A 26,125-nucleotide genomic window follows, 5' to 3' on the forward strand; every position below is an offset into this window, starting at 1 on the left:
GTTCGCAAACTGGGGGTCGTGACCCCTCTGGGGGTCACAAGCTGCCGGCCTCCACCCCAAACGCTGCTTCGCTTCCAGCACTTATAACAGTGTTAAATATTTTAAAAGTGTTTTTAATGTATAAGGGGGGGTCGCACTCAGCGGCTTGCCGTGTGAAAGGGGTCACCAGTACAAGAGTTTGAGACCCACTGGTGGAACTGGCCCTCACTAATCCATCCCTGTGCTACCTTGGCAGAAATCAGATGCTGCAGCCAACCTTCTGGCTGATTTGAGATGGTGACGGCTATTCAGAAGAGGAGATGCAGAAGTCTCTTCCTAGTGGGCCTGGTACCCATTGCAGTGGGCCCCGTGTGCTCCTCTTGCAGCCTGACCCCCCTGTCCAGGGAGCAGTGAGGTCACCTGCAGTGGTAGGCTACGGTGGGGCGGGAGGAGAACAACAGGCTGGTGCTGGGTCCTGCTGGGAGGCTGATGCCCACCGCCACAGGAAACAAGGGGCGAGGCGCCCCCATCCCCTTCCCAGCAGGACCTAGAAACCACGTGTCCCTTAAGCTCTGCCTTGCAAGAGGCAGGGCCGGCTCTAGGTTTTTTGTCACCCCAAAAGCTCCGAAAGAGCAACTACCTGAGCAAAAAAAAAAGGAAGAAGACTGGCCGGTGTGCTGCCCCTGGCATTGTGCCGCCCCAAGCACGTATTGGTTTGCAGGTGCCTAGAGCCGGTCCTGGCAAGAGGCCAAGGTAGAAGGGAATCTCCCTCTTTTCTCCTCCCCACTTCACCAGGACAGCTGAGCTCCATGGGTAGGTGGGTGCAGTCCCAGCACGTGGGGTGTCCTTCCTGGGATTGCGGCCACCCTCTCTTTTCCCGTCCCCTTTCCTGCGACAGGTGAGAGGAGATGGCAAGCAGGGCCCCCATGGCAGCTGGAGGCCAGACCTGCACTCTCCAGGCCTCCGTATCCCCTGCCCCTGTCCCCACTGCAGACGTACCTCCACGTATGGGTGTCACAGCTTCCTCTGATGCTGCTTCCTTTGATGCAGGCTCCTGAGTCCTGTTCACAGTGACCCTCTGGCGAGTTGCAGAGATCAGCTTTGCCTGTTTTGGTAATGGGAACTGCCAGGCAACAACAAACATCCAGCTTGTTGGAGCCCTCGGAGCAGGAATGGGAATGTTGATGCTATTTGTGACCTGTGTGGATTTGTTCAGTTAATGCAGCAAAGTTACTGGAGAGCAGGGGATGCGGCGCTATCTTTCAGAGATCTTAAAGTCAATTCCCTTCTGCATGTGGCCAGAGAAAATTAAAGATCCCAGGACACCTTTTCAAGAGTCAGGGAAACCTTGGTTTTCTGCTCCACATCCTGTCTCAATGAAACAGACTGTAAGGTCCCAGGCTGCATTAGCCTGACACAGTCGCTGAGCAGTGAGAGCTCCTTGTGAAGCACTGGGCTACAGTACATTTGTATGGAGATTCCCCTGGGGATGTTGCTCTAATCTCACAAATCCTTTTTTCTTCAGGTGCTACTGCTCTAATCCCCCAGGTTATAACTAAAGCTTTCTGGCAGCAGTATGGCTCCAGCCGTAGTTTTCATCCTGTCTAATGTTCCCCCATTCAGATCCAGCCACACTCCATCTTCCTGAGCCCTTGTCGGTGTATGTGCAGCAAGCCGCTGCAGCAAAAACCATAGGGTAAGAACATTCAGAGCAAACTACAAAGGGAGATTTATACAGGATTTAGAGAAGCTGCTTCCTTTAAGGAGAAAAGGCCAGTCGTTATACTTCAGAGGGAATCTTTAGCCCTCTGCCATTGCTGTCTGAGTATTTCCCTGGGGCTCTGCAACTCCTCCATATAGACTTTGGGGGCTTTCATCCATTCACAACAGTGCTCAGGAGCTTAGAGAGAAGCATTTCTGCTTGGGTAGCAAAATCCAGACCCTCCCCGGTTACTAACAACACTTGAAATTATTCAAAGCTTTTATTATAAGTGAAATATATCAACCTTTACTCTGGCCATTAATGCAGAGTCAGAATGTTCCCTCTGTTTCCAGGCCAGCATAGAGAGGGACAGCGTTAGCACCTTGCCACATACCTGGACCAAACCATGCTACATGACAGTACAGAGCCTGTTGTATTCTCAGGGAAGGAGAGAGTCTCTTGTAGTGAAATGCCTCGACTTAACAATTTTACATCGACAGCGTAGCGCGTGGAACCAAAGTCAGTGTCTGACCCAGTGAATCCCGAAACTCTCTCTGTCTCCATGCTTCTCTGTAGCTCACTTCCTGTTAGAGATCTGCAGAGTCCACAAGATGGTCCGATGCCAAATTGCTCCCTTTAAAAGCAGAAGACAACACTAACACCAGCCATGTTGCTTTCTCCAGTGATGTGCTCAATAATAAGATAATGCAATTTACTGTTCCACCCTGGATGCTGCAGTCTATGGGGTAACATGGTGGGTTCGCTAGGATGTAATATGTAAATCAGGTGTTTTTATTGTCAATCGTTAAAAGAATTGTAGAGCCCCAAACATAGATGTTAAAAAGTTCACATGCAGCCATGGGCTCCCTGTTCAGTTTAAGAATAGCACCCGTCCTTGTTCATTGGTGTTAGTCATTCGCTAGTGAACATGGAAAGATGGAGGCATCACTTTGCACTTGGATCAGCACCACACCAAAGGCAACAGGACTAGAATCTGTCCCTCCAAATTGCTAGATGTGGCTTTCATTTCATTCCCAGAAAGCTCCTGTTGTTGTGGGAGTCTTCTCCCAGGCAGAAGAGCCTTGGAGCCTGACTGTGCTGATTTCCTTGCAGCATCCTAGCCCAGGAATCCACCAAACTGGCTGAAGAGATGATCCAGCTGAGAGTGGTGCATGGCCTTATGTGTGCTATGGGGAACCAGGATCATACCACCTGCCAGAGACAGGCCAGCATCTCTCTAGAGGTGAGTGTCTCTGTGGGGGGCAATGTGGATTTTAATGTGGATTCCTCCCCGTAAGCTCCTGAGCAGTGGGCACTATTCAGATAAAGGGGATCAGTCACACTGGGGCAAGGCTGGAAAAAACGGCCATTGATGGTACAGCAACGTACCTACGGTTTGTGTGTCCCCCCTATGATGTTAGTGCTTGAGGACGAGCTTATCCTTCCCAAGCCCAGTTCTCCTTCTGCTTAACAGTCACGATTCCCCGACAAACCCCTTCCCTGAGGTGGAGTTAAGGGCAGTCAGTAATTGAGAAGAAACCTTCATGGAATGGATCGCAGTTTTGAATAATACAAAATCGGGAAATTCAACATAAAGACCATGCTTCAAACCCAACCCAAAGCCTCCAGCCTAGAGAAATCCAGAGTGAAGGTCGTCCATTCCGGTTCACAGGGGGCGTCGGCGCTAAAGCCCAGTGGTGCGATGGTTAACTAGACCCCTGCCGATCACAGGAGCTGAAATATCCAGCTGCTCTCGCAGTATGGGTGGGGCCTGGGTGTTGTACTGACCCTTTCCCCATCTATTTAACCCCGGCCCCCAGCAGCGTTGGCGCTCACCGAGGTGAACAGCAGAGTGGGGGCAATGGACAGATAAATCCCAGGTGGGAAGGAGCACTGAACTGGAGCACTTTCCCATCCCGTGAGGGTGCTGCTTTTCAGTGCAGCCAGACACCCCCCTCCCTCCTTTTGCACTTATTGGGGTGTTTTGTTGCAGTATTTTGTCCGGACATTTCCCATTGTGGAGGAGCATGTGAGGAAGGCAACAGGAGAGACTCTGTTCCAGCTTTTTATGGTAAATGGGCTTCTCTACCTGCCAGGGCTTGTTACTGGTCTGGAACATGGGTCCATTTTGCAGGGATAATGGGGACTGGCTTTCATTCCTCTAAAGCCGCAGTGGAGGTCCAGTTCCTGATCTGACTCCAGAGACCACAGGGGTCAGATCACAATGTCCTCAGTTAAATGAATTGCTTTGGTTTTGGCCCAACACCCCCGAAGACCTCGCTCCATGCAGTGGGTACCAGTGTGCACTTGCACTATCCATCTGTACTAATGAGGTGGGACGACTGGTGCAAATCACAGCGGGGCCTGAGGTCTGAAGTCTGGGGGGAGGGGATGGTTCTTTTCTGACTTGGGGCCCGTCGTTAGTGTAACTGGAGTAACGCTGAGGGACGTGTCTGGACTCACGTTTGTGTGGTGATGTTGGAAAAGTGGCGAGACATGCAGGGCTAGCAGGGTCCCAGAATGAGGAGTTAGGCCTGAGCCTCCATCCGAATCTGAGCTCTCCTGCCTTGAGGTGGCTCAGGACTGAACGCCATGTAACTCAGCGGAAGCCCTGTCACATGGGCCCATTAAACCTGAGCAGGACAAAGCCATAGGAAATGTCCTGCAGGCAACAATCCTGGCTCGTGCTGGACTCAATGGGGCCTAATAAGACTTTCCCAGTTCCCTTTTATTTCCTTTTGGGGGAAGTGGTAGATGGCAAACTCAGCTGGTGAAAAGAGACACAGCTGGTTCCGTTAACTTCAGCAGGGCTGTGCTGATTTACCCCATCTGGGTGTCTGGCTCTGTACGTTTGATTGCACAGTGCTCAGGAGGGGATGGAGGGAAGAGAGTCTGGGACTGCTGAGCTTCATCTTCCTTTGCTTAACTGAGCGCTGGGGAGAGCGCGAACGCAGTCCCCCACTACCACAAATTATGCAGTCGAGTTTCCCGCATTTGGGGAAATCGCAGGGGTCAGCACACCCGCAGTGCAATGGATGAGCCTCACCCTGGGAAAACCACCTTGGTATCTCCCCTGCAGCACAGGTTACACCCTGATTAGCGGGCCTGCCCTGACAGCCAGCCGCTCACCAGGGAATTAGCCCTTAAACTGTTCTCATGTCAACAGCCTCTGCCTTGCAGCGGTGGAGAGCTAAGTTCCCTCTAAGGCTGCACAGAGACACCTCTCCCCCAGCCTCAGGCTGCTGCGGTGAGAGGGGGCTAGGGGGAGTCCTCTCTCCCCACCGCAGCCCCATAGCATCCCAAACCCCTCATCCCCAGCCCCACCCCAGAGCCTGCAGCCCCAGCCAGAGCCCTCACCACCACCCCTGCACCCCAAGCCTCTGCCCCAGCCCTGAGCCCCCTCCCACAATCCAAACCCCTCATCCTGGCCCCACCCCAGAGCCTGCACCCCCAGGGCCCCCACCCTAAGCCTCTGCCCCAGCCCTGAGCCCCCTCCCACACGCCAAACCCCTCGGACCCACCCCCGCCACACATCACCTCCATATTGGTACATAACAGAATTCATTCCACACATGGATGTAAAAAACAAGAGGGAACATTGAGAGCCGGAGTCATTTACCAGGGAGAGCCAAGATTATCCAACATGCTCCCAGTCCCGCTGCTGGTTTTTCTGCTCAGGAATCAGTCACACCAGCCAGCCCCTGGGCTGAGGACTATGCTCAGTGCAATGACATGTGGAAACTGGCAAAAGGAAACTTTGCCAGGACTCCACTGACTTCTCATTGCCAAGACTGCCCATCTGAGGCCGCTTGTCAGGACCCTTCCTCCTCCTCTGGCTGGCCCTTCTCGTGCCCTTGCTGGCTCAAGTCCCTGTAAGCTGCTAACCTCTTGCCTTTTTTGCTGGTTCCCCTAGAGAGATGCCAAGACCTTGTACATGAACATGGATGCAGTACAGGTTGATATTCTGGCATCGAATAAAGTGAACATCCCAGGAAGTTTAGCAAGCCCAGAAGGGATGCCGCCCATGGAAGGTGTGTAGGGGTCATGAAAAGGGAGACTGATACCAGGGCCCAATTTTCCTCTTGCTTAGACAGGTGTAAATCAAGAGTCAGTGGGGATACCCCAGTGGAAGGGAGAGGAGAATCGAGCCTCAGATGGGGGTGGGGCCAGCCCAGGGAGCAAGAGCCCAGAGCAGAGGGTGAATCCCAGGTCCCTGCATGGAGCTAAGGTGCTGTCCCATGTAAGAGTCTGGCTGCTAGAGGGTTCCCCATACAACCCTGCCTAGCATTAACAGCAGGGGCAGCCAGATCTCCTTGGTGTCACTGCCCCCCTGCGATTCAGGGCTCTGCTTTGTTCTTCCAGAGGAAGGAAGCACGGAATGAAAACTTCTTACAACAGAATGAGGTCAGCTCCTCTGCCTGCCTCTTTCCCCCCTTCCATGCTCTCTGCCTCCCTCTCGGGCCATGCCCGTCTCTAGAGCCCTGCAAATCTGCTTGATAGCCGCATCTTTGGACCATTTCTGCAGATAGCAGGGCTCTGATGGTAAGAGCTGGGTGGGCAGCTGTGAGGAACTGCAGCACAGATCCTCCACCTGCCCTGGGTGCGGGGCTGGGACAGGAGGCTGGGGGGCAGGGACACAGGCCAGGGGCTGCTTGGGCCCTCCACCCAGGGCAGGTGGAGGGTCTGACAGCGCCTCACAGCTACCAGCATTGCTCTCCCTGACCCGGCTCCGGCCGGTGGGGGCAGCTCAGAGCCGCAGCCTGGGCTGTAGGAGTAAGAAAGAGCCGGGTGGGCAGTTGTGGAGAGCCACAGGGGACCCTCCAGCTGCCCTAGGTGTGGAGCCAAGCACCCCCCTGACCAGGGTCCCAGCCACTTGCCCAGGATCAGTGTCAAATTGTTCTACATTCCAAGAGAAACTGGAAGTCTCTTTCTTAAACTCAAAGCTTTTTAAATTATTTAGATTTATTTAAAAAATTTTATGTAAAGTGAGGGATTATTTTTTGCTCTTTGTGAAACCATCAAATTAAACCTAGAAATGCTTTCAGCTCCCGTTATGTTGGTGAGAGTATTTTTCCAGTGTGGTACATTTTGTCACAGATATTAATCCTGCTGTTTGGCTCAATATGTTTATCAGCATGAGTTACTTGCCAATTCAATGTTTATATAATAAAGGGTTGTTGAAAATAACTTTCAGAGACATTTTCAAATGTCATTTTCTTTGTTTCCAAATGAAGGATTTAAAATACTAACTAATCCCCTAATCATTTTTGTTGCCCTTTTCTGAACTGTTTTGAATCCCAATACATCTTTTTTGAGATGGGGCAGCCACATCTGCACGCAGTATTCAAGATGTGAGTGTATGAGGAGTTTATACTGGCAACATGATATTGTCTGTCTTATCGATCCCTTTCTTAATGATTCTCATCACTGTTCGCTTTTAGGACCGCTGCTGCGCACTGAGTGGGTGTTTTCAGAGAACTATTCACAATGACTCCCAAGATCTTTCTTGAGTGGTAACAGCTAATTTAGACCCCATCATTTTATATGTATAGTTGGGATTGTTTTCCAGTGTTGATAAATGCAAAAAAAGCACATTGAATTTCATCTGCTTTTTTTTGCCCAGTCACCTAGTTTTGAGAGATCCTTTTGTAGCTCTTTGCAGTCTGCCTGGGACTTAACTATCCTAAATAGTTTTGTATCATCTGCAAATTTTGCCACTTTGTTGTTTCCCCCCCCCCCCCACCCGTTTCCAGATAATTTATGAATGTGTTGAACAACACTGGTCCCCACACAGAGCCCTGGGGGACACCACTATTTACCTCTCTCCCTGCTGAAGACTGACCATTTAGTCCTACCCTTTGTTTCCTATCTTTTAACCGGCTACGAATCCATGAGAGGCCCTTCTCTCTTATCCCATGACAGCTTACTTTGTTTAAGAGCCTTTGGTGAGGGACCCTGTCAAAGGCTTCCTGAAAGTCCAAGTACACTATATCCCTGGGTCCCCCTTGTCCACATGCTTGTTAACCCCCTCAAAGAACTCTAGTAGGTTGGCATTTCCCTTTAGAAAATGCATGGTGACTCTTCCAACAAATTACGTTAATCCATGTGTTTGACAATCTGTTCTTTACTATAGTTTCAACCAGTTGACCCAGTACTGAAGTGGATTTGAGGCACTCTGGGCTGTAGCCACCTATTGCTTAGGAGACTCATCCCCTGTTCCCCTTCCAAAAACCAAGAGACAAGATACTTTAATTGATTTTTTTTTTTACTTAAATACAAACATTACAAACGTCAAAAGATTTTCATGACCAACCAGTCCCAAAAGCCAGTCTCTGCCATAACGGCCAGTCTGTTCTGGAGGGAAGGTCTTCAGAGAATATCTTAAAGAACTGACAGTTGACAAGAAATTTTCTACAAGTCAGTTAATAAATCCAGGAATATTTGTCTGCCAGCCAAACTTCTTAAAAAAATACCAGACTTTATTTTATTCTTTTTACAATTAAGTGTAGTCCATTTCCTTTGTAAAGCAGCTAGAGTTGCAGTTTTTAAACCATTTCACAATATATCTAGAAGCAAAAAAGTTTATGTACACTAGAATACACACGCTTATCTAGTTACAGCAGAGCAGATAATTCTGTCACTAATGAGGGGACGAGGTAGCTAATGACGGGAAGAACTACAAGTTTCCCCTCCCCCACAGTCAAGAGGGCATTTCTAGAACAATTACTGCCAAGTCCCAACAGATCCCGGGGCCTGCATGGTCAAAGGCTGCTATTCTGACCTCTTGTCTTCAGGTAGACCTGACTTAAGAATACTTTATTGTATCACATTTAAAATAGGCCGAGTTAACATAGAAACCACTGACATACGACAGACACATACAGAGAAGAGAAAAATGGCGTTTGTGAATCAGGTTTTGGTATATTTACTGAGGCCGCCTCTTACTCATCTGCTTGCTGGCCTGCTCCTCCAGCTGCATGGCAAGAGCCAGGGACTCCACGACATCTGCAATGAAGTTTGGGAGTTAGGTGGCAGACTGACTTGGACACATGGCGATTTCAGCGTTTGAGGCTGTTTCAATGTCCCGTTTGTTCTGGGTGCAGAGACTGGAATCTGGGTTTTGTGGGGTTGAAGGGGACAGGAAGAGCTAGGAGCTGAGCAGGGAGGAGGTGGGGGAAGTAAGAATACAGCAGGAACTTGGGTGGTTGATGAGACCCTTGAGTCCCTGACTCCTCTCCGTACCTGCCTGCAAGGAAATGCACCCCGGTATTCACACACACCCCCCCATTGTAATCATCTTTGTACAAAATATGCCCTGTGAGGTATTGTTTGAACTCCTCCTCCTCACTGGTCAATGATATCATGGTGAAGTGTACATATACTATTGCTATGTAATGTTATGGGCACATGTTCAAACTCACCTTGACCAGCTCTACCTAACTGGGCCAACAGGCCTGTCAAACAAAGGGGTGCGTGTTTATAGGTAATATGCAAACTGAGGTAAACAGTCCTCAGACAAACAAGAGAAGAAAGCAGACAAAGAAAATCTGCATTTCAATATACACAGGTGAAAAGAAACAGCAGGAAGCCTCCCGCCTCCACCAGACTCCATGTCTCCTTGCTCTCAACTGGCAAGCAATGTAAGTAGGGGTCACTCTCCGGAAAGTGCTGTTGAAAGGGTGACTGAACTAGAAAAATAAAGGGCAAAAATACCAAGTGATCTCTCCCTGCCTCTCTTATGGACTTCGGGAGCAGACCCTGGTCTGAGAGTTTGGTCAGCAATGTACTGAAAACCTATAGTAAGAACGTCACCTTGAATCAAGTTTAGAAGGTTCTGTTTATTTTTCTTGTTACTATTTCTAACTTTTATGCCTCATTATTTGTACTCGGTCTTTTTGTAGTTAAACTTGTTTGGTTCTTTAATCAAAGTTAATCTAGTGTAGTGACTCATTTAGGTAACTCCATTGAAGGTGGCAAGCTGTTGGGTACTGATCCCCACAGAGGGCGATGGACCTAGCCTAGCCGTACTGTTAAGGAGAGGACTGTACAGTGCAAGACATTTCTGGGGGGAAATCTGGGACTAGGAACGTGTTGGGTCACCCTGCAAATAGTAACCAAGGCTGGTGGAAGCCAGAGTGTGGCTGGTGTTTGCTGACAGGCTTTACAGACAGACACTCAGGCTGTGACCTGCAGGAACCCAGGTGGGAGCTACAGCAGCAAGGCACCCCAGGGTACAGGGCAAGTGGTGACAGCCCTCACTGGTCTGGATTGCACCATGAAATGTCCTACTCTCTCAGTTCCTGCTTTGGCTCCCTGCCTGGCCCAAGGGGCTTCTTCATTCTGCTCTCTGTTCCCATCTCCCAGCTGCAATCCACATTACTTCCTCTACCTGTGCCACACAAAGCAGCCCGTGGAGCACCATGCCTCTCCTAGCCTCCTCCAGCCCCTGGAGAGGCCGACTAGGGGCAGGTCTTAGCTGCTGGAGGTGATCCTCTTCCAAATCATCAGCTCCACTTGCTGACTCACAGGATCCTGCCATACATCACAGGGTTGCAGATTGAGGATATTCATGTACAGAAACCACCTTGCTCCCCAAACATTTCACTTCAAGTCCCTCATGATTTTAGCAGCTAGTATTCCCATGTGCTCCTGGGCAGATATTAATGCCTCCACCCTTCAGAAGCATTCGGGGTTTGGTGTAGCCCCCAGTACTTCCGAACAGGGACCATTAAAGCCAAGCTGATATCGAAGTGGGGGCAAAAAGCCAAGAGTATTCCAATACTGTTTAGCCAGTCTGACATTAGTCTGGCCTGGGTATCAACACGGCTAAAATGTAAATAGTTCCTCAACATCACCACGTGTCAACCAGCCAACCGTGTACATTCACATTATGCTGCCTGCGTCACTGTTGCTATTAGTCCATTGTGGGAAAAATCAAGGTAGCTGAGAGCGCCTAGGGAACACGTACAGAACAGTATCAGAAGCGTACAAGGCAATTCATTCTGCACAGATCTGGGAAGAAGGGCCTGCGAGCTGGGTTATATGCGCATATTGGGGGGAACTGAGTCCCTACAGCAAGTGCTATGGCCTGGATTTACAAAAAAGGAGAAGTGTGCACACCATGCTGGCAAGACATGCTTCGCTGCAGTGGCTACAAATATTGCCTTGTGGTAGACGGCCACAAGCCATGTTTAGAACCTGCATATCAGCAACTGTTACAAGTCAGACTTAAGACCCAGTCTAAACTGATGTTTCTTCTCCTGGGAGTGACCAAAATAACTGGTATACATCAATGGAAGGCAGAGATCCAGCTTTCCAGGGGTATACAGCATCCATTCCTATACCTTGAAACAGTCAGTCACTGGTCCCTCAGACAAGGGAAAATGTATGATCACGTCTTAGACAAGCCAAGATACCATCAGCATCCTTGGCTAGGCTTTGCTGAGTACCGTAGCTCACCGAGTTACACTGTACCCTTGGAAAGGATTTTTCTGTACTAACCAGTTAGTGAGTGGATGACGCCAGCCAGACTATTGCTTAGGAAAGAACAGGCAACAGGACATACCATTTGCTTAGACAATCACCTCAGCTCTAACCCCACCACAGGAGGCATTGGAAGAGGATGACTTGCATCCAGAAGGATCCCAGAATATTTTACAAAGGGCACAGGAATTCCCACTAACAGGGTTTCGAAGGGATGCATTGACAGCAAGCTCTGAAGTAGTCCCAGCTTACCTCCCAGGCTGATGAAGTTTCTTGATCCTTCCTTTATGAAGCATCTGGCTCTGTTCACAAATGTCTCCAGATCATAGTCTGGTTGCTCTGTCATTTCCAACAGGTCATTGAGTTCAGTCATCTTCTAGATTTAGAAAAGTGACATTGATTAGGAACTGGCTTTGTGCAAGTTTGGAATGTTTTCATGGCACATCCTATGCTTCTGTTAAGCAGATCAGAGTTTCTGAAGACAGTCCCTTGCCAATGCCAGCCCCAACCATCTGAAGGTTGTAACTGGTAGCGGCTAGGCATTACCACAAGCCAGTTTACCTTGAGGGTTGGGAAAGAAACAGCTAGAATAAGTCACCAATGAGCAGAAGGTGAACATTCTTTAACATTTAATTCCCATGTGCATCACAATCCCTCGTTTCCTAGAACACCCAACACAGTTTAGTCAAATATGGCAAGTTGATATCAATATGCAGAAGACAACTTGGCCTCACCTGAATCTTCAAACATACCTGTCTCATTTCTCTAAGTTCTTCTACAGCCTTCTCCTCCAGTTCACTAATCTGAGTCATGGCTTCACGGAAACTGGACATATGGGGAGACAACTCCTCTTCCTCCTCCTTGGAGAGCTAGTGTTCATGGGAAGAAACAAATCCCTGATAAGTAGAGAGAAATTGTTCTTTGAGCCTCCAAATTCTGTTCCCAAAGCAGGTTACTTCTAGCTGCTGGGCTATGTTCACTGTCTGAGGCTTAGGGAGGGAGAGAGAGAGAGAGAGTGTGGGTGGCTTTAAATAGATATTGCAAATTTAAATAATTCTGAAATGTAACCAATAATTTTAGACTTTGAAGTTTAGTGTGAAAGATACTAGACTGCAAAATAGATTTTTGCCCATCCATTGAATTTTGCGCATATTCTTGATAAGATGCTATTATATTAACAAAGTATACAATAATGATAGATTTGCTTTTACACAATAATCAAGTTTAGCTAAATATTAATAGGAAATTTTAAACCACGGGTGTGTATTAAGCAAAATCAGTTTAATAACTGGTAGACCTGGCTTGGCTAGTAGTCTTTAGAACATCTCTATAGTTGACTGCACTTCAATCTACCCTATATGGGCAAGTAGCTTGCAGCGGACGAGTTTATAATTTCTAAAACACCCACTTTTTTCCTTTAGATGCCCAAGGATTTTTTTTTGGGGGGGGTTAAGCTGAGCATTGATATTTTTCTGGTGTTTGTTTGTGTGATGCCCCCCGTGATTAAATTTGGGTTACTAAAAAACTTTTACACAGATTAACTTAATTTATTTATAGTGTAAGAGACCAAATCATTTACTACAATCTATGGTTTGTTTTTATTTTTCCAATTTTTTAGCACAAATATACCTATTTATTCTCTTGATGCAAAATTGCAAAAGCATCTAGTTATTGCTTTAAAATGTGCATTACTAGCATTTTGTAGCACAGTACATACCTAGCACTGGTTATTTGGTCTCTGAAGTATATTTCATAACAAACCAAAGAGTGGGAAAGCCATTAAACAAACAGTTTATCAACATACGTCATGCTGAAGACTTGACTCTTCTTCACTGGTATCCAGTTCCTCATTCTCCGTTTCCATACAATTCTGCATCTCACCACTCCCACCATTGTAAGGACTGAGCTCTTTCACTCTGCATAGGAGGAAGACTGCGTTATGACAAAGTCTGCCTTGCCCCAAACTGTTACTTGGTAAGAGTCACCTTGAATAGCTACTGCTACATCTAGACTCTTCTCCAAGCCAGTGTTCAGTTCTGAGACAGATGCCATGTTGACAGCCCTGAATGTTCTCTCACCACACAGCAGACACACAGGTAGCGAACACCCTCCTAGGGGTGCTGGGAGGTTAAATTCCTTAACAATTGGGAGGTGCTTCTCCCAAGGTGCCTCATTAGTGTAGGTCTACCTGGCTTCTAGGACTTGCATCTAATCAAGCCACTGTTTCTATCAGAGACAAACTGCCAAGGTGGTCAGCAACACTTAAAACTGTCAGTTGAGCTTTACCTGGAAATGAACTTCTCACAGGTCACCAAACTGATGTTTCATTGCCAACTAGGACTTTAGCATTGAGGTCCGCTAACCTCAAAGACTGCTTAAACATTTGCTTTATGAGCTGCTTTAGACAGAAGCTGTGTCTTGAATACTCAGTACTAAATTAGCTGTAATCTACCTGGAAGGGGGGGGATGGTCACCAAATCAACCCACCAGCTCCTTTTCCCGATAACCATGAATGATCTGAGCAAGGGACATTTGTGATTATTGGAACCATTTATTCAAATGTTATGGCTCCGAGGCGGAAGGCTGAAAGGCATCATAACTCTGCTTCTCAGCTCCATGCAGTCAGTATCCAGATCTAGGTATTTCCTTAAAGAGCTTTAAAGCCACTTATGGCAGTTAACCCTGCCATGGTATATTTCATATACTGCACTCCCCTCCCCACCCCCGGTACGCAGCTGGGCACACAGCAGGCACTAGATGGTCACTGCACTAACACCTTTCTCCAGTGTTACACCTAGAAGTTGTTTGAATGGCATTGGCATAAGGAAATTGGACTAACGGAATGTCTACACTACAAACTTAAGTTAATTTAAGTTAACATACAGTTATTATTGCAGTTTTTCATGTCCACACTATCCTCCTCCTGTTGGTGGTGTGCGTCCTCACTAGGAGCGCTTGCATTGACTTAAGAACAGGCAGGGGGAGAAAGGGAGGCTGAGAGCCCAGGCAGTAGCCAGACTCCAGCTGGAGCCCCCTCCCCAGTTCAGGGTGACAGCCCGAGCTGGAGCACAGCATAGGGTTCACAGTAGGGAGCCCACCAGCCTTTCTTGTCAATTTCGTGGCTCCAGCTGTGAGTCCCCTGCAGCAGAGCAGAGCTGTGAAATTGACATGGGCTGGTGTAACCCAGACACTGGATCGTCCTGACTACAGAGATACAAGCCCTACGCCGCTCATGGAGGTAGAGTTATTATGTCAGTGTAGCTGGGCACTTACATCGGTCGGAGCAAGGCTGTAGTGTTGACACTGATGTAATGAGGTCAGTATAAGGCAGCTTACAGCGACCTAACTCTGTAGTGTAGACCAGGCCCAAGTCAGGTCAGTGTGAAAGAGGATTCCACCTCAGCAGCTGCAGCTGTTATCCCCTCCCAACACCCGTATATGAAAAACAGGAATTTAGAGACTGGGAAAAGCAAGTATCACGATCAGTGATCCAAAAGTGGATCATCAGATTTGGAAGTACGTAGGAACACATGTCAAGATTAGCAATAGTCACAGTCTACCCGAAGAGATGATCCAAGACAAAAGAAAATTCTATTTAACACCTCAGAAAATGATTGCAGATCTACATCCATGAACCAGAGACAGCTCCCTTCAGAACGTCTGATAATTAATGGCCTTTCATGGGATACTGGGGAAAGTTGCTGCAGAGGAATAGAAACCTGTGGAGAGCAGGTGCCTGATCTTTAACATCAGGCATCATCCAAAAGTGACAAGTTCTGCATCAGTGGGATTTCTCCCCTCACCCCCAGATTTCAAGGCCAGAAGAGACCATTCTGATCATCTAGTCTGACCTCCTGTATAACAGGCCATAAAACTTCCTCAAAATAATTCCTAGAGCAGATTTTTTTTTTAAAATCCAATTTTGATTTAAAATTAGTCAGTGATGGAGAAATCCACCACAGCCCTTGGTAAATCGTTCCAATGATTAATTAATTATTCTCACCAATAAAAAAAATACACATCTTATTTTCAGTCTGAATGTGTCTAGCTTCAACTTCCAGCCACTGGATCATGTTAGACTTTTCCATGAAAAATTGGAGAGCCCATTTTCACCCATAGATATTTACAGTCTAATCAAGTCACCCTTTAACCTTCCTTTTGTTAAACTAAATAGTTTAAAGGGATAGACTCAAGGAGCTCAAAGGATTAGAAAAAATGCCTTAATCATTCCAAAGGCTCTTCTCTGAACTTTTTCAGTTTATCAACAGCCTTCTTGAATTGTGGGCATCAGAAACTGGACACAATATTCCAGCAGTGGTCACACCAGTGCCACATACAGAAGTAAAATAAACCTCTGTTCTTATCTGAGATTCCGGTTTATGCATCCCAACATCCCATGAGCAATTGTGGCCAGTGTCACCTTAGGAGGTCAGGTCCAGCTGATTCCCATCATGACCCCCAAATCTTTTTCGGGATCACTGCTTCCCAGTAGAGAGTCACCCACACCCTGTAAGTATGGCCTACATCCTCTGTTCCAAGATTTATACAGTAACATTTAGCCATAATAAAAATGCACATTGTTTGCTTGTGCCCAGTTAACTAAGCGATTCTGATCACTCTGAATTAGTAATCTGTTCTCTTCATTATTTACCACTTCCCCAATTTTTGGGTCATCCGCAAACATTCAGTTATTTTTTCTTCCAGGTCATTGATAAAAATGTTAAATGGCATAGGGCCAAGAACGGGTACCTGCTGGAAACTCACCTGCTTAGAGACCATTCCCCATTTACAATTACATTGAGAGCCATCAGTCAGCTAGTTTTTAATCCATTTAACGTGTACTGTTCTGGGTTTTTAATCTTACTTGACACTGCATGACATTTAAACAGCCTTATGGAAATCTAAGTATATTAGATCAACACTATTACCTTTACCAATCAAACCTGTAATCGCAAAAAATTAAGTGAGTTTGACAGGATCTATTTTCCATAAACCCACATTGATTTGCATTAGTTATATTACCTGCCTTTAATTCTTTAGGAATAGAGTCCCCTATCAGCCACCTCATCAGTCTGACAGGTCTATCGCTACCGACGTCAGCCCATTTACCCTTTTAAAAACTGGCACAATATTAGCGTTTTGCCATTTCTGGGACTTCCCCAGTGCCCCAAGACTTACTGAAAAAAAAAAACAACAGACCAGCAAGCTCCGAAACAAACTCTTGTTGCAGGTTATTTGGACCCAACTTTCGTAGCAGCATGGCCAAGCTGGGTCAGACCAATGACCCATCCAGCCCACTCTCCTACCTTCTGACAACAGCCAGTGCCAGATGCTTCAGAGGGAATCAACAGAACAGACCAGTTATCAAGTGATCCCAGCATCTGGCAGCCAGAGGCTTAGGGACACCCAGAGCATGAGGTTGCACCCCTGACCATTTTGGCTAATAGCCACTGACAGACTTATCCTCCATGAACGTATCTAGTTCTTTTTTGAACCCAGTTATACTTTTGGCTTTCACAACATGCAGTACTTGAGGCGTGGGCACATCATGTATTTACGTAGCGGTGGTATGATATTTTCTGTCTTGTTATTTATTCCTTTCCCAATGGCTCCGAATATGCTGTCAATTAATCAGTTAACTCAAGCGATTAACACAAAACAAATTAATTAGAATTTAAAAGTCATGATTAATCGCACTGTTAAAGAATAGAATACCAATTTAAATTATAAATATTTTTGGATGTTTTTCTACATTTCCAAATAGATTATATTCTGTATTGCAATTGAAATCAGAGTGTACAGTGCTCACTTTATGAGACTGACTGCAGTCCTGTTACATTTCTCAGACTAGAGAGAAATAAGAACTCAACAAGTCACTGACCTGAGTGGAAGAGAGGAAAGATAATCCAGTGGCTAGGGTTAGATTGTGACTACAAAGACCTGGGTTGAATTCCCTGCTGTGCCACAGGCAAGTCAGTCTCTGTGCCTCATTTCCCCCCCACCACCACATGAAGTGGGACTACTACCACCTGAATGGGGCATTGTGAGGACAACTATATTAAAGATTGTGAGGCACTCAGATACTATGGTAATGAGGGCTGTAAATATTTACGTTCGTGCTGCCGGATTGACACTAAAGTCTGTAGGATAGTATCTGTTTAAAAGTCAGTAGCATTCAGGACCTAAAGTACTTTAATGTTGATGGCACATCTGATCAGTCACTAACTACTGATCTTCTACCAACTACATCTCCCAACCAAATTAGACACTGCCTAATGCCTTAGCCAACAATTACAAACTTTAAAAACCTCCAGACAGCTTGGCAAGTTACCACACAGATTTATGGGCTACACATCCCCTTAGCCAGCTTTGTAGGGAAAAGGAACCATTCAGGAGATTTGGCATTATTTGCAAGAGTACCCCAACACAACTGGTACATACATTTAATACAATTTTAAATTAGATAGTCACTCTGCAGTTTGCCTTTGATGACCTGCAACAAGGAAACACGAGAGTTTGTGCCCTTTTGTTTCTTTTCGACAAAGTATAAAGGGCCTGAACGGTTTGGGTTTTTCCAAGAGTTTGCTTTTTTCCTCACCAGAGAAATTCAGGTCTTGTCCAAACTGCTTTTCCCTGGAAAATAGCCTGAAGTGCTAGTTGGTACCAACATTGGATATGAAGTGAAGCAATTTGGATCCAGGCAGCTTAAAATTAACACTCATTTTACTAATACCTGACAAACAGCTGGAAGAAAAACTAGTCAAACATGGCCTGGGGATTTCCGAGTTCTCCAAGGCTGATAGCAGGCCAGGGAAGGCAAGACTTCACATTCCTGATCCCTCTAAGGTAAAGGCAGGCAGATTTTTTTAAAACCCCTCCACCCTCCTATTCTGACTTCTATACAACTGCAAGAAGCAGAAGAGGGAACAAATCCTGTTTTCCCATCTCAGGCCATTTTTAAAGTGCAATCCTAACCTGAAAGGTAGCATTAACCAAAGTTTCACTGCATTCTCTTTATTGGTAATTATACCCTAACCAGGAAGGCTCTAATTGGCTTTTAGAGCCCATTTTGATTGAACAGATTTGACCTGGAGTCAGAACAAACATAGAAAACCAAGATGCTCTGAAGAGTGACCGAAGGTGGGGAACAAAAATGTTTGCTCAGGAGTTAATGAGTCATGATCCCCATTGCAATGGGAGAAGAAATTCACAAGTGAGAAAGGCCATTACCTGTCAGCATATCTCAGGGTGTTTAAGGTGTACTCACACGAACTCATGCCTGGGGAAATCATTGCTATCTGAAAACAAAGGGAAGATAATAAGCATGCATCAAACTTTTGCTTACTGATAAATGCTTTGCCTGACACCTCATCCGGGCAGAGTTCCTCTGGGCGGCGTCCACTGGCTCCCTTGACGCCTTCGAGGGGCAGTGGGCATTGTCCGGGGTTCTCTTCTCGGTGTCCCCATCAGGTTCCCTTCGTTTAGCCCTATGACCTCACTCCCGATCCTGTTTTTTTTCCATTTGTTGTCCCACGTACTCAGAGCCGGCTTTAGGCCAATTCAACCAATTCCCCCGAATCGGGCCCCGCGCCTAAGAGGGCCCCGCACCCAAGCCCTGCCAGTGCGCTGTACCGGGGTGGCCCAGCTTCCCCAGGGGGCAATTTAAAGGGCCTGGGGCTCCCAGCAGGGACTGGAGCCTCAGGCCCTTTAAATTGCCACCAGAGCCCCACTGCTGGAGCCCTGGGGGCTATTTAAAAAGTCTGGGGCTCCCCTTGCTTCTACTGCCCCGGCCCTTTAAATAGCCCCTGGAACCCCGCCGCTTCCCCAGGGCTCCCGTGGCCATTTAAAGGGCCGGGGTGGTAGAAGCAGGGGAGCCCCAGGCCCTTTAATAACCCCCAGAGTCCTGGGGTAGCGGGGGGCTCCAGCTGCCTCTGCTGCCCCAGTCCTTTAAATAGCCCCCCGAGCCCTGCCGCTTCCCCAGGGCTCCCATGGCTATTTAAAGGGCTGGGGCGGTGGAAGCAGGGGAACCCTGGGCCCTTTAAATAGCCCCCGAGCCCCGGGCTGCTGCTGCTACTACCCCGGTGGGAGAGGGAGGAGGAGGAGGCACTTACCGTACAGGGTGAGCTGTACCCCCTGTACCCACACCCCCTGCCTGCAGCCAGCCCCTGCCTGCAGCCAGCCCCGCACCCCCTGCCCTGTCTCCAGACAACCCTTGCCACACGCCCCTGCCTGAAGCCAGCCAGTCCCGCACTCCTCTGTCTCCAGGCCTGCCAACCCTTGCCGCACCCTCCTGCGGCCCTGCCTGAAGCCAGCCAGCCCACCCCACATCCCCCTGTCTCCAGCCAGCCCCACACCCCTTGCCCTGCTTGCAGCCAGACCCTATCTCCAGCCAGCCCCTGCCCTGCCTCCAGCCAGCCCCATGTCCACTGGTGCCCTGCAGTTCCCAGGGCAGTAACCCTGCACACCTGCTTCAATGAGAGGGGCAGAGAACAGCTGGGACCCACACATGTGCACACCCTAGGGTGACCAGACAGCAAGTGTGAAAAATTGGAACAGGGGTGGGGGGTAGTAGGATCCTATATAAGAAAAAGACCCCCAAATCGGGACTGTCCGTATAAAATCGGGACATCTGGTCACCCTAGCACACCTCCAGGGAGTGGCGGGGACCCACACATGTGAAACAGAGCTCATTTCTAGTTCAGGCCCATCTTTTAAAAAAAGAACTTTAGGTAGGGTTAACGTACATCCGTATTTTCCCAGACATGTCCAGCTTTTTGGTTCTTAAATCGCCATCTGGGAGGAATTTTTAAAAATACGGACGTATGGTAACCCTATTGGTACAAAAAATACATACTGTGGCACATCCCTTAAAGCAGAACTTTTTACAGGGAACCGGTTGCTAAGAAATGAAAGGCTTTTTTTTACATGGTTTTTTTTTTTAGTCATCTCTGCCGGGGCCCCGCCGAAAATGTTCGAATTGGGCCCCGCACTTCCTAAAGCCGGCCCTGCACGTACTTAGTTGGTATCCCAGACCTGTGGATCCTCCCCCTAGGCTGGGGGGAGGTCCTAAAGCCCACCCACTTCCTGGATACCAAATAGGACCTCATCCAAACCGTTCAAAAGATGGATTAAGACAAAGGCTCTCTAGAAAGCAAAACTATTCCTAGAACACTGCACAAAGTTTTGACAGCTACAGAAAGTCTTAAAACTGGGAACTTGGGTTCTATTCCCAGCTCTGCCACTGCTTCACTTGGGCCTTTGAAAGGGCACTAATACGTTCTATACGAGCAAATTGCTGCATCAGCCAGCCAGCATTCAGTAGTAAGTGCAAATCTGCTCAGCAATTTATTCTGGCCCTGCTCATGGCGGTTTCAGAATTAGAGATTTGACTCAAGAAAGTTCACTAACTTTTATTCCTGTAAAGCTATGGGATGGGGAGCGGATTTCACATATTTATAAATCAATATCTAAACCCTAAATGCACAGCCTTTCTGGCTCATCACCACCAGCCAAGAACCAGCTTTCTGATGCAAGGAAAAAAGGTAAACATCTTTTCACTCGTGAAATTATCCAATTTGGCCTGAAGTCGCCAAGACAAATATGAAACCACACAGTCGTCACCTAGAAAGTCACTTGTCAGAGTTGGCCCGCACGTTATTATGAACCTCAAAGATGATAAATTGATACTTAGAGAATCAGAACATGCATTTTAAGGTGCCCATAAAGCATTTATACTTACCATACAGGTCCTGGAGTTTGCTCCTATGAAGGAGTCTCTCAGCACCTGGGTCAGCTTGCTTTCCCTGAAAGGTGTATGAGATTTGTTCTGACCTAGTGCTCGGATACATTCCTGGAGGGGCAAAATAGATCCCATTAATGTAATGTCTGCCATCTTGGTTGACAAGTCTCCACAGAATAATTCCAGGGGGCAGGGAGAACTTACCCACCTTTTGTAACTCATGTGTTGCTCATGCCAATTCCATTCTAGGTGTGCGTGTGCCCACGTGTGCAGCCGGAGTTTTTTGCCTTAGCAGTCTCCGTAGGGTTGGCTGTGGCGGCCTCTTGAGTGCCACGTTCACGCGTCAATATATTAGGTGCCACCAGCCCTACGCCCCCCCCTCCATTCCTTCTTGCTAGCAACTCCGACAGAGGGGCAGGACAGGTAATGGAATGGACCTGAGCAACACATCTTGAAGAACAGTTACAAAAGGTGACCATTTTTTCTTTGGGTGCTTGCTCATGTCGATTTTATCCTAGGTGACTCACAAGCAGTATCCCTGAGGTGGGCTCAGAGTTCACAGTCATGCGGTTTGCAACACTGCTCTGCCAAAGCCAGCAGCGTCTCGGGCTTGCTGGGTAAATGCATGATGAGACGTAAACATGTGGAGAGATGACCAGGTAGCGGCCCTGCAGATATCCTGAATCGGCACTTGGGCTAGGAAGGCTGCCGCCGAAGCCTGCATCCTCGTCTTGTGAGCAGTCACTAGTGGAGGCACTTGTGACGACATATCCCATAATGCTTTATGGGAACATGACATAACTGGAATGTTTTATGCTACATGTGCCACATAACATCTCTGCAAAGGTTACGGTCTACTGAATCTATTCATCCTATTTGTACACATCATTTTTGTACTTGAAATTACGAACATTGGCTGTACACTTGCTTGATTTCTAAGTAAGCTTTGTGAGGCATTTGGTCAGCTTCTTTAGGAAGGAATTTGCAAAGTTAAGTGCCCAGTCAAGAAGCACTTAGGGAACAATGGATCTTGGAATGCTCCACTCCACCCAAGAAGTCTACTTGAGGACATTCAAGGTACATCTCTACCTTTTATAATGCCACCCGATATAACACGAAATCCGATAGAATGTAGTAAAGCAGTGCTGGGGGAGTGGGGGGCTGCACGCTCCAGCGGATCAAATCAAGTTCGATATAACGCAGTTTCACCTACAACAGTAGGATTTTTTGGCTCCCGAGGACACCATTATATTGAGGTAGAGGTGCACCATGTGAACAATGGCTGCTACATGTAGTTCTGAGTCATGCATGGACATGGGGCTTGCCCATGTGACTCCAAAACTCCATCTTGGAGCTGGACTTTGCATAGGAGAGAGTCTCCACCCACAAGAGAAAAAAAGTCCATTTAAAACCATGGGAGACCCCTCCATTTGGTCTTCAGCTGGCTAAAGAGACTCCCCAACCCCAAAGATACCTGAAAGAAACTGGAACAAAGGGCAACAACTACAGGGAGTGTGAGTGACTGCTGGACCCAGACTAGAAGGAGATTAGTCTGTAAAAGGAAGTTTACTGGAACTGGTGAGGTTTTTATCTCTATTCAGTTTCTTACTGTATTAGACAGACTTGCAGATTTTTTTATTTTATTTTGCTTGGTAATTCACTTTGTTCTGTCTGTTACTACTTGGAACCACTAAATCCTACTTTCTGTAATTAAGTAGTAAAAAGTGATTTTATTAAATAACCCAGAGTATGTATTAATACGGGGGGGGGGGAGGGGGGGAGAGCACAATCAATGTATAGAGAGTGAACAATTTAGGAGTTTACCCCATATAAGCTTTATATAGGGTAAAACAGATTTATTTGGGGTTTGGACCCCATTGGGAGTTGGACACCTGAGTCCAAAAGACAGGACCACTTCTGCAAGCTGCTTTCAATTAAGCCTGCAGCTGTTAAGGGATGAGGTTCAGACCTGGGTCTGCAGCAGGCTAGCGGGTCTGGCTCAAACCAGGCAGGGCACTGAAGTCCCAGGCTGGCAGGGCAGGAAAGCAGGGGCAGAAGTAGTCTTGGCACATCAGGTGGCAACCCCCAGGGGGTTTCTGTGATCCAACCCGTCACAGCACTTTTGCCAGCTCGTAGCAGGAGCGGATGCAGGCCATGATCGAGGATGTAATCCGCTGGGCAACCTTTCATCCTGTCTGTAACTGCAACGAACACCTGCATTGACTTGTGAAACTGCTTAGTCCTGACGATGTAGAAAACAAGTGCCTCCTGACGTCCAGAGCATGCATGCCACACTCCTGTTCCAATTTATGAGGGTTTTGGAAGAAGACAGGTAAGTATATGTCCTGGCCAGTATGAAACTGAAACTACCTTGGGCAGGAACACTGAGTGCGGCCGCAGCTGGACTTGTCCTTGTATAACACCGTATAGGGTGGCTCTGAAGTAAGCACCCTGATCTCAGAGACCCAATGGGCAGATGTTATCACGACCAAGAAAGAAACTTTCCAGGAGAGGAGAAGGGAGCAGGAAGCTAGAGGCTTGAAGGGAGGACCCATGAGCCACAACAGCACAAGATTCAGGTCCCAGGGAGGGATGGGATCCCTGACATGCACGTAGAGGCACTCCAGACCTTTCAAAAACCAGGGGATTTATAGGAAGGGGTTAAGGGGTTCCCTAGCTTGTGTTCTTTTTAAATGTTAGATCACGATTCCTACAGATGACTGCTCGTTTACTTACCTGATCAGTAGTCGAGGGTTACCAGTGTGGTTAGGGGAGGTGTGTGTGGGAGGGGGGGGTCCCAGCTCTGTGCAGATAGCTGGCACGGCAGACCATGAGCGAACTGCCCAATGACCACAAGATCCGTTAAGGACAAAGGCATCAAGCCAGGTTTATTGTCGACAAAGCATGGTACTAATATCCCACAAACTCTACCGGACCATTAATACATGTATGCCCATAACAACTGACCAGCTCAGTGAACGGCGGGACTTTCCGCTCCTCCTTAAGGTCGGACAAAAATACTCCCTCTGAGATACATCTTTATACCCCAATACAAACAAGTTAGTTACTGCCCCCTGACATCACTAGATATCACCCATCATCTTGTATATGTTGTTTCGATCAAAACCTCTCTCTTACATACGGTCATCCTGACCTTATCTTTTAGGAGTGGTCAGCGTGTTCCTGTTATCCTTGGGTAATGTTTTTGTACCATCGTTGATATCAAGTGGTACCAGAACATCCTGATATCCGTTTGCGTGAATACTCTGACTAGCACGTCTTAGGAATGTGTATTTCTGCAATATCAGCCCTGTTTTTGCCAGATTGTGACGAGGCAAGACCTGCTACCAGGCCTCCAATACAAGGGGTTATGTCTCAGGCTCTCTTGCTACTACATCAGCGAGGGGACGATGGGGGCCAGGGAGATCATACAAAACTTCAACTTCCTGAGAGACTTGAGGCATCGCAGGTCCAGAATGGATCTGAGGCCCCCTTTTGCTTTGGGGATTAGGAAGTAGCGGGAGTGCCACAAGTCTGGGTCCCCTGCCACTCCTGGGAGTCAGTGCTGGATCCCTTGGGGGGGCTAAGGTCCCAATTGGGGAGGCATGTCCATGTGGCTCCAGTGTGGGCAAGCAGCCTGAACTGGGTCCTTTGCCTGATACCCCATGGTCTTTCTTGCCTGGGGCCGGGGAGACATGCTTCTTGGCCTTCTTTCTGGGCACCGGTGATGGAAAGTGGTGCTGGGCTGATCCCGGTGCCAGGGGTGCGCTACACACGGAGACCGAAGTACTAGGGGTAGAGTCTGGACAGGAAGGCTCAGAAGCCAGGCGAAGAGCAGCCTCCATGAGGAGGGCCCTCAGACGGATGACGTGCTCTTTCTTGGTCCTGGGCTGAAAGTTGTTGCAAATGCAACACTTGTCCTTCACATGCGACTCCCCCACGCACTTCAAGCAGCTGCTCTGGGGGGTCACTAACAGGCTTAGGCCTGTTGCAGTCCAAGCAGAAATCCTCACTGGGACTCTAACTACTATAAACAAGTTATTTACAAGGCCCTAAGGCTCGAAGTCAGAAGGGAAGAAAAACCTCTAGCCAAGGAAAAGGCGCTCTGACTAGCCACCATGGGTGGTAAGAAGGAACTGAAGGGGAGTAGGGCCGGGGACACCTAATATACCGATGCATGAGCGTGACACTCAAGAGTGCCACAGCCGACCCTACGGCAAAAATCTCGACAGCAGTGCACGTGGGCACACGCACACCTAGAATGGAATAGACAAGAGCAAGCACTCGACGAACTAGTCAATAATAAGCTACTGTAGCAGCACCTAGAGGACTCAAGCAGGGTCAAAGCTGAATTCTGCTGAGAGCTATACAGACACAAAGGAAGACACGGCCCCTGTCTCAGAGCTTCTAGCTATTGGACTCTTACAGGAACGCCTTATGAGTGAGTGTCTAACTGCTTGGATTTTTAAATACACTACTTGGGTAGAGCTTCAGCGAATTGTTATAGCTTAAACCTTGTCAGCCCAGGGACTGCTGTTAGACTCCTGACCAAAGGATTCTGAATGGAAAGACATGCAGCATAACTTTCAATGGACAGAGTTGGGCTCCTTTGAGGACTGTCCATTTTTTAAAAATATATGGACTAAAAAGCATCCTATAAGGAATAGCCCTGCATTGCAAGAAAATGGATTAGATAATCCAATAGGTCATTTCCATCCAACCTTTGCTGATTAACATTGACATTGCTCGGAGTTATACTCTACCTTCAAAGCCAGAAGGCTCTTGTTTATTTCTGCCCCTTCCATGCGTGTCTGACGATCAGCACTAGACGTATCTGCACCTCTCTCATTTCCAGCTAAATCTACCAAGGAAAATTTGCCATGTAATTTCCCTCTTCTGCGTAGGATGATTTGGAAGCAGGCATGTGACCGTGAGGAGCTAGAGTTTGCAAAGGTCTGTCCAGATGTCCTACAGCGGAGAGATGGATGAAGTTTATTACAATTTTAGATGTCACAAAGCATCTTCCATGCCTAGGTCCCCAGCACTAAGCAAGAACATTCATATGCTATTCACAAATGAAGTCAGTAAAAAGTCTAGTTTATCTGCTCGGTTTTAACAAACAACAACAAACTTTCAGACATTAGTACAACTGACTTAAAAAAGTCATTTCATTATTCCCCACAGCTTGAGTTAAACAAGCCCTAATCCTTCCCTGCTATACT

The 26,125-nt window shown here is 47.5% G+C and overlaps 2 protein-coding genes and 1 pseudogene across 14 annotated transcripts in view; 1 reads left to right on the top strand and 2 right to left on the bottom strand.

Moving 5' to 3' along the window:
• ARMH1 (armadillo like helical domain containing 1) overlaps window positions 1-26,125 on the top strand; it is a 61,647-nt gene that overhangs the window by 20,553 nt on the left and 14,969 nt on the right. For 4 of the 9 annotated variants that reach the window (XM_045026786.1, XM_045026792.1, XM_045026785.1 and 1 more), the window contains 5 exons: window positions 1,603-1,675; window positions 2,795-2,924; window positions 3,675-3,752; window positions 5,595-5,712; window positions 7,123-7,225. In XM_045026786.1, coding sequence (XP_044882721.1) covers window positions 1,603-1,675; window positions 2,795-2,924; window positions 3,675-3,752; window positions 5,595-5,712; window positions 7,123-7,172 — 449 coding nt within the window. In that variant the 3' untranslated portion in view covers window positions 7,173-7,225. Of the gene's footprint in view, window positions 1-1,602; window positions 1,676-2,794; window positions 2,925-3,674; window positions 3,753-5,594; window positions 5,713-6,043; window positions 6,852-7,122; window positions 7,226-9,248; window positions 9,423-26,125 lie in introns of those variants that run through there. The other 5 variants (XM_045026788.1, XR_006581553.1, XM_045026789.1 and 2 more) reach the window with 5 other exon arrangements.
• Window positions 4,615-4,769, bottom strand: LOC123376753 (annotated as a pseudogene).
• Window positions 8,005-26,125, bottom strand: part of KIF2C (kinesin family member 2C) — a 50,358-nt gene continuing 32,237 nt past the window's right edge. For 4 of the 5 annotated variants that reach the window (XM_045026782.1, XM_045026780.1, XM_045026784.1 and 1 more), the window contains 7 exons: window positions 25,667-25,871; window positions 20,904-21,014; window positions 18,395-18,462; window positions 12,969-13,080; window positions 11,917-12,033; window positions 11,417-11,540; window positions 8,007-8,686 (listed from right to left, as the gene is read on the bottom strand). In XM_045026782.1, the coding sequence (XP_044882717.1) occupies window positions 8,607-8,686; window positions 11,417-11,540; window positions 11,917-12,033; window positions 12,969-13,080; window positions 18,395-18,462; window positions 20,904-21,014; window positions 25,667-25,871 (817 nt within the window). In that variant the 3' untranslated portion in view covers window positions 8,007-8,606. Of the gene's footprint in view, window positions 8,687-11,416; window positions 11,541-11,916; window positions 12,034-12,968; window positions 13,081-18,394; window positions 18,463-20,903; window positions 21,015-25,666; window positions 25,872-26,125 lie in introns of all 5 variants that reach the window. The other variant, XM_045026781.1, reaches the window with a different exon arrangement.

This window comes from Mauremys mutica, chromosome 8 (assembly GCF_020497125.1).
Source record: "Mauremys mutica isolate MM-2020 ecotype Southern chromosome 8, ASM2049712v1, whole genome shotgun sequence".
In the NCBI taxonomy this organism is placed as follows: Eukaryota; Metazoa; Chordata; order Testudines; family Geoemydidae; genus Mauremys; species Mauremys mutica.